Source organism: Magnolia sinica, chromosome 6, assembly GCF_029962835.1.
Source record: "Magnolia sinica isolate HGM2019 chromosome 6, MsV1, whole genome shotgun sequence".
Classification (NCBI taxonomy): domain Eukaryota; kingdom Viridiplantae; phylum Streptophyta; class Magnoliopsida; order Magnoliales; family Magnoliaceae; genus Magnolia; species Magnolia sinica.
In genome coordinates, this window is record NC_080578.1 from 103140471 (window position 1) to 103149319 (window position 8849).

General features: G+C 41.4%; 1 protein-coding gene across 1 annotated transcript; it reads right to left on the reverse strand.

Annotated features, from left to right (window-relative positions):
- Positions 1–5567: 5567 nt before the first annotated feature.
- Positions 5568–8438, reverse strand: LOC131249803 (probable disease resistance protein At4g27220). Its single transcript, XM_058250561.1, has one exon. It carries the CDS (start codon positions 8436–8438, stop codon positions 5568–5570), a length of 2871 nt encoding a protein of 956 aa, XP_058106544.1.
- Positions 8439–8849: the final 411 nt, after the last annotated feature.

Sequence of the window (8849 nt, forward strand, 5' to 3'; positions counted from 1 at the left end):
CGATTACATCTCTTTCCGGGTAAGCTTCGATCTCGTTGGACCGGCCCTTACATTGTTGTTACTATTTTTCCTCATGGGGCCGTTGAGATAAGAGATCCCGACAATGGCAAAGAGTTTAAAGTCAATGGACATCGATTGAAACTATTTGTCAAGAAATTTGATTCAGAGGACATGTCCATACCCCTGACTGTTCCTGTTTACCAGGATTGATCTCCTAGTCTGATGGAGGTATAGGTAGGTTTATCGCTTTCATAGGACTAGGGTAGTTGCTTTATTTTTCTGGCTGAAGACGGTAAACTTAGCGCTCCTGGGAGGCAACCCAGCTCTTCATTTCATTTCATTTTTATCATTAGTTAGTTCAATGTTTGTGGGTAACATTACTACAAACCATCACGAGACTACAACTCGTCCACTAGGGGCAACCTAGGGGTTTAAAGGCTTGTTGCATACACTAAATGCAATCGAGAGCACCTACGAAAGTGGTATAGGTAGGATTTTATTTTTATTATTTTTGTATTGCCTTCTCTCTCGTACTGACCAACGCCCATGCTGCGATCTCTTGGAAAGTGTCTCTCGATTCATCATCCAGGTACTATCTTCTCATCACTTCATATTTACTTTTCGTTGTCCCAAGTGCATTGCATGCTCATATCTTTTACATTGAGGACAATGTATATTTTAGGTTGGGGTGGGAGATTAGGTGACCTAATCGGCATTTTCTTGGTCTTGAGCAAAAATTGTGAAAATTAATTTTTTTTTAGAAAAAAAAAATTTAGGATTTCTGATGAATTCGAAGTGATTTTGACAGCCATCTAGGGTACTTAGAATTTCAAGATGCGTGATGTTGGTACTTTATGACTCTTGGATTCAGTTATCTATTAGATTTCACAGTTAAATTTAAATTGTTAGTCCATAGTTAGAAGTTTTAAACATTGATTGAGTCATGATTTCACATGTCACATTTCGCTTACACATTAAGATTTCAGTTTGATACTGAAGGGTTAATTTGGTGATCAGTAAGCATGGAAGGAACCACCTTAAAAAAAAAATTTGCCGTCATGATCAATTGAAAGGAAAAGTTATCGTTGAAAGAGGTTAGGCAAGGACTCTTCACTATAGGTTTGCTCCCTATACGTGTGGATTTCCTTCCCTACGGATAATACGTAAAAAGGTTTGAGTACGCAGTCTTCACCATAGGTTTGCTCCCTATAGGTGAGGATTTGTTTTGGTATTACTTTTAATTTTTAAAAAAAAAATCATCAAAAGCTGAAGGAATGAAAAGATGATCTTCGAGGCAAGTTTTGGTTATCATGGACTCTCTTACTGGTTACCAATGATATCCTGAAACAAAGAGTTACATATTAATGTTGAAAGCCGAGATTACACTATACACCTGTGGAACTCAGTGTTTAGGATTGTTCTAATTGAGGGACTAATACTTTGAAATTGAATATGAAATGTACCGTGTGTTTGAGTCTAGGAGAGAGTAAGGCCCAACATTCATGCAACGTAACAGTCCCGTATCTGAATTATTCTGCAAAAGTCATTCGAGTTCATACGAATTGTCCTGGAATTCTCAACTTATTTTCGCATACTTTGCTCGGGACTAGCAAAATGCTGGTTGGGGGTTGTGTTGAGGGTCAAATATTGCATATTAGACCTCATTGATTGCATAGATTTACGATTATGATATTGCTTAACGGCCTGAATTAATCGTGTTTGTAATGCAGGGTGTGTTTAAGAGCCTGGACTGAAAAAGGGTGGTAAATGCATGGATTTGACGCTCCAGAATCACCAAGGCAATGGACGGGACTCCAGGAGACCAAGATCAATACCAGAAACCCAAGAAAACCGAGAAACTGAAACTCAAGTGGCTTGGAAGACGTCCAGAAAGTAAGAACACAGGCTTCCCTCCATTCTTTCAACTCAAAACTTCATACATGGCCTGAGGACCATAAACAAACCGTACACGTCGAATCTCAGCTCCTGGATCCTTGTGGAAGTGGCTCAATAGACACTTCAGCCACTAAAACCATGATTTGGGGCGCACTTGCTATCTGGATGTGCCTCAACTTCGCTCCCCACGATTAAAAGGATATGAGAAAAGAGATGAACGAAACGGATCTCGCATATACATCCAAGTAGACCCCACCTTGAGTGGCGTGCTCATCCAGCGCACGCACACTCGCTGTGCACAGGAAGAGCTGGACCGGTCAGCAGGCGCTGACCCGATCCATCTCCTACACAGAGACAGCGCACAACCGCTGTCCGTCCGTTTTTGGCTTGTGGGCCCCACCCATTTTTCATGTTGATGATCCAAACCGTCCAAGTACTTCAGGGGGTGGCCACGACCCTTACCTACATGATATTTCGAGACCATGCAAGATTTTGCAACATCCTACCTGTTAAACGTCAGATGGACGGCGGAGTAAGCAAGCTTGTGGACCACACCAATTTTCTCTAAAAAATACTCCTTCCCGGAGGGTTTTTCGTCCTGAACCTAGTGGATGGAATGGATTTCTCAAAATACATCACTGTGGGGCCCACCGACCATCACAGCGCATTCGCGTGGGCTCTGTTTCGTAGCAGAGCCTGCGGTTGATCTCAGTGGGCCACCATCAGGGCCCATCGGCCTAATTGGGACCATCCACCAGAAGCCCTCGCTTTCTATCATCAAATCCTAGGTGACGGAATCCCGGAAGACAACTGATATCGGATTTCAGCCAGAAAACGGAAGATAGACGGTGCAACGAAGAAATCCGTGGGCCACACCAAGTTTGATCCGAAACCAGCCATTCCCTCCTGGTTTTTCATTCTTCATTCAATGGACGGAGTGGATTTTCGACTCGGTCTCAATAAATGGGCCATCGCATGTAGCAGAGTCAACTTGCGGCGACTCTATTCCGCAACAGGAAGTTGTGGTTGACTCTAGTGGGCCACCATCATCAAACCTCATGATGATCCAAGCCATTCGGATGGAGCAGGAGCGAAAACCGACCGTGCAAGGGAGTTTACTCGAAGACATCCGCGGTGAACATCACCGACCACGTCTTTCTTCCGGCTGCGAAAATCTTTGCTGCGTAAGCTCTTTCTGCGTAAATAAATGGGTTTCCGTTTCTAAAACAACAACCTCTCTCCACCGTCCCTAACAAGGGATAAAAGGGAAGAAAAGAGAGAGCTCAGGGGAAAAAAGAGGAGGAATCGGAGAAGGGCAGCCTTGGAGGACGAATGGTCAGTGGAACGTGAGAGAGAGAAAGAGGCAGCCGTGGGTTTTTTTTTCTTTTCCTTTATATTTCTTTTTTTTTTTTATTTGCTTTGTTAAAAGTTCATCCCATTCATGTGTAGCTAAACCTCTTAGCTAGGGCTAAGAGGTGAAGCCTGTAGCGATTTCATGGGAGATACTATTTCATGCTTTTAATTTAAATTCATGAACTGAATTTGATTTGTGTTGATTATTAAAGGAATGTTTTTCTTAGTCTTTAATGGTCTGTTGTGACTGAAATTACAATGGGTCTGTAATGGCTTTGAATATTTCTTTTTTCCCTTTTTGATGTTTATGACGTCAGGAAGCCCTGTTGTTCACCATCGTCTCCTGGGCATGGTTGGATGATGGTACCCTTCCTAACTTTCATGTACTGTTGACTGGTTGGTAATTAGTTTAATCCTATTATTTGCTTTGTCTCCTGGGCATGGTTAGATGATGGAATCCATTCTAATTCATATACCTTTCATCTCTTGAAAACCAGATCAAGTAAGTTCAGCTTAAATTCCATAATTCTTGATGCAGGCATAAGATCTCTCTGATCTCTACAAGTGGATCCTCTGAATCCCTAGTTTTCTTACCTCTGATTTCTCTTTAGTTTTAGATAATTTATTTCACAATTATTCTTAAAATTCTATTTGATTGAGATTACATCTTTTGCTAGTTCTAGATCTAATTAGTTCCAGATCACGTACAAGTTTCAGTCCCTGTAGATTCGACCTCGGTCTTACCGAGTTTATTACTACATCACAACCCTATACTTGGGGAGTGAACACCTAACTGACCTTCTTAATTTATGCTAGAAAGAGAGCTTGCCTTGGAGCTCTCCATCGATACCAAAACCAGCAAACTCACTTCCCAAAATAGGAAATCTCTCGTTTCCATCCTCTTCCACTCCAAGAACCTCTCTCTCTTCTCACTATCAAAGATAATATACTAAAACCACTATAGCCCAAAAGCCAGCAATTTCCACAAGAAAATCCATACACAAAACCAACATAAAACACAGAAGTAAAAGACTAGATGAGAAACAACTGCAATACAACAAGAAAACATCACACCTCTAGAACTACCATTTTCGTGAAAAAGATAAACTTTTTAGCTTCTTCATTCAAAACCTCAATCAAAAACCACTCGGCAAAAACTCAGCTGCCTAAAAATAAATAAATAAATAAATTTCACCACAATCAGACCACCATTTCACCGCCAGGGATTCAAATTTCCCACCTTTTTTCCATTCAAAATCCTCCCATGAACAAATCCCGGAGGCAGAAACTTCAAATCCTACCACACAAAATCACACAAGTCCCACCTTTATCATACAAGCGCCCTCAAAATCCTACTGGAAACAAAACCTAAAATGCGAAATTCAATCCTCCAAGCAAACAAAACTGAAAATGGCAAAAAAAAAAATTTCCCTTTCTCCAAATTGGTATTTGAACGCCCACCATCAAAAACTTCTTAAGGAACAGGAGTTTTGAATCAAGCTGTTATTTTTGTTTTTCCTTTATCCAGGTAACCAACAGGTTGGATGGCAAATAAACATTACAGTGGGCCTTAGGAAGTTTTTAATGGCAGGCATTCAAATTGTTTCCTGTCGTGTGGTCCAACTGAGATTTGGATCTGCCTCATTTTTTGGGTCATGCCCCAAAATGAGCTAACAAAATGGATGAACCGAATGGATGAAACACATACATCATGGTGGGGCCCACAGAGCACCGACCACCAGCTTAGGGGCACATGGCCAATCAAATCCTACCATGCTGTGACACGACGGAGATTGGTGGTGTTGGGGTCAACAGGCAATCCGCCCGATGTCACTGGTAGCAGTGCACAGCTACAAAATTAGCGTGGAGAAGTGAACAGCTGCAAATGCTTTTACATGCAAGATGTTCCCGTCGCCTATAAAGGCAACAATTAATACAGCCATAACTGAAAAAATAAAAATAATATAGACAGTGACAAATCTCCTGAGAGATTTTATAGCTTGACGTTCTTCACGTGGACTTATCCCAAAAATTCTCCCTGAAAAGAAAATATTAAATATTTATTATAAACTAAAAAATAATTCAAAATTTTTAAATATACGAGCATAAAAGAAGTTCCTTCATGGTAATAAATTTTGCGATATTACGGTAAATATTTAAAATATTCTAAGATTTTCAAAATCTCACGATAGTATCAGTTGATCAACTTCCCGTGAAAATATCGCGAGCTTTCAAGAATCTTGGTGATATTTGTAAAACATGATCTAATGAAAGAAATCTACTTCACCTTTTCTATGTCGAAGAGAGAGGAAGCTTCTTCAGCTGCTAATCCGGTCTCCATAAATAGTGGAGTAGAGGGACTTGGCGTTCTCGTCTTCCCACTCTAATCCTTCCCACCATTCTATGTTGCCTTTTATTTTTCCTTTTATTTCATGGATGCTTGAGCTCAAGAGGGGGAGCTTCTTCAACATAGGACATGAATCTACAATGATCTTTTCCAAAGATACAAAAATAGATCGCTGACTGCAAATGCTTGCTAATTTCCATAAGTCCTCCAAATACAGGATGCGTAATCTTGGGAATGAATTATCAGGCAGCATATCGCCTTCTGTCATCTCCTCCATTTCAGGACAACCCAATACTTCAAGCTCCTCTAACTGATGTAGATGTTCTACCATACTAGAAGAGAAGAGACACCTTAACTTGGGACAATCTTCAATGTGTATACTTCTTAGGTTTTGAAGGCGTGTGTTTGGCGGAGGCGCTCCACCCTCGAATATCTTCTCCAAGTTTGGTAAACGACGGAGATTCAACTGCTGTAAACATTGCAATGCATCATCTCCAACCTCTCTCCAGTTTATAATGCATTCCACTCCACTGAATCTAAAGACTTGAAGACATCTTAAGCTCTTTGAATTGCCTACCAACTGAGAAAGACTTGTTAGACCTTTGCACTTTTGGAACCATAAAGAGATTGCATGTTTTATCAACTCCTCAATCCCGCAGGGGAAATTGTCACATCCATAGATGCTTATATCCTTATCAGAACAACATGCGAGTGCCGGATAACCTTGATAGATAACCTGGACATCAAACCTTCTCAAGCCAGAAAACCATCGATAGAACATATCATGTGCGATGAAGCCATTAAGATTGGACACTCTGATACTTAAAGAACTCAGGCGTGTCATGGTTGTAGCCTCACTGAAAGTAGCTCCGTCCACGTGTTTCAGCCCCAACATGTTCAGCTCCTCCAGACTAGATAGCCTGAAAATCATATCGTAGGGAATTGCATTGAGAGCATACAAGAATGAAAGATCCAACCGCTTAAGTTTAACCAAGCTTGCAATGCCTTGAGGGAAGTTTTTGAGACCAGATTTTGAGAAATCAAGAAATCGGAGTTCCTTCAAATTTCCCAATGGTGGCAACTCCACTAGATGTTTGCAGCCTGTTAGGATGAGCGCACGTAGATTCACCAATAGCGATAATGACACTGGGAGAGATTTGATGCCAGTAACACTTAGATCGAGGATCTGAAGTTTCGGCATGAGCTGGAAGAAGCTACTGTGAATGGTCTGTAATTGATCGTTTTCATTGAGGAAGAAGGAGACCAAGTTAGGGTAATCTGGTCTAATTTGGAGATCTTTTATTTTGTTGCGTATCAATGAAATCCTTACAATCCCTCCCCAAATATTCTCTTCTGGTGGCTGCACTAGTCCCTCGCCAGCTTTCACAAGGAATTTTGAGCCTTCGATGGATGACGATGGTGAAGTGATCCATATAGCCAAGTCGCGGAGCAAATCATGCATCCGAACATATTTATTTCCTTTAGACCCTTCCTCCAAGAGGCATGCGTCCTTGATTCTTTCAAGGATGTCATGCCCCTTGTTTGATGCTTCTTCCAAGTTATTCACATTTTCTATGAATCCTTCCTCCATTGCCCAGTATCTTACCACCTTATCTATTTCTATATCATCATCTTCTGGAAACAATGAACAATATAGGAAACATAATTTGATCTTATCATTTTCTAGGCAATCATAGCTAAGTTTCAAAGGAAGAAACACTTGACGCTCCATCCCTGGAACCTCGGGTGATGAATCTTTCAATGCCCTCAATGCATTCTCCCATACCTCTTTCTTATCCTTGCGAAGCATGGCCCGCCCCACTGTCTTTATTGCAAGCGGTAATCCACTGCACTCTTCCACAACCTTCTCTGCTACTGGTCGAATCTCAGATGACAGAACTGCATTACCACAGAACAAATTCCACGCTTCCTCCCTTGTAAGAGCTCTGACTTTAATTGACTTATGGGCCCCCATCGCATTACACACTGCAACCGATCGGGTGGTTATCATGATCTTGCATCTGTTTTGCTTGTCCGGCTTTGGAATTCCAACTTGATTCAAGCTAAATTCTTCCCATAGATCATCTAAGATAAGCAGATACCTCACATTCTTCAACTGAGCAAACAGCTTGATCCTCTTCTCTTCGTTTATGCCGAATTGCATACCCAACCTGTTTCCAATCTCCTCTTGAATTGATCCCAAATTGAGGTCTTTGGACACAGTTATCCAAATCACGACATCAAAGTCACGGGTTTCGGTGCACCTATTGTTTATGGCTTTCATGAGAGTGGTTTTTCCTATTCCACCCATCCCATAAACACCTACAACGCCATTCTCCTCATCTTGTAAGCATTGCCATATCTCCTCCATGGTTTCCTCAGACGTGCTTTGTTGTCCTCGCGGTAGTGATGTTTGCATCTCCAACACCCTCTGCTGACGAGTGCATTCAGCCACCTTATCGAAGACCCCTTTTACTTTGAGTTTTTTGTTGAGCTTTTTGATGTCTTCGAGCTTTTTAACCACTCTTTTTCCCAATTTATAACGAGACAAGTGGTCGGTGCATATTCTCCTTACTGCGAACTCCGATCTTATTGAATAAACTTCAGTTTCGGTCTTTCTGACTTTGGCGAGCCAATTCTCAACGAGGGCTTTCTGTCTCTTTCCGACTGGTATAGCATCGTCGACTTCTGCTCGAATTTCGTCATGCTTTCGTTTTAGCTTTTCCGTTTTCCTCATCAGTGTCTCTACATTGTTGTTGAGATCTTTGAAATAACCAATGTGCCGAGAAATAGGAGCCCAGAAGAAGAGAATGATATCCACAATTGGACCCAACAACTCCATTCTAGATGGATGGATGGATGAAGGCAGCAGAGAGGAATGAAATGAAAGTACCGTTGGAAGTAATGCTGTGCAATCTCTGTTTATATGACTTCACTTTTCAGAAGCTGAGGAGAAAAAGGAAAAGAATGAGATGGATCGACGAACATGAGCTTGCACAATATGCATTGTGTGTGGCCCACACCGTAATGTGATGTTTTAACAACGTCCAATCATGTGCTGCCCCTCTTATTGGGAAGCAGATTGGCTGGTGTACCACACCACCGATCTGGGTGGTGTGTTGATGTCACCAAGTTCTGTGGGTTATGTGTTATATTCAAATCATCCATTCATTTGGAGAGCTCATTGTAAGGCTTGAGCCGAAAAAATAAGACAGATCCAAAGATCAAGTGGACCAAATTGTAAAAAGCAGTG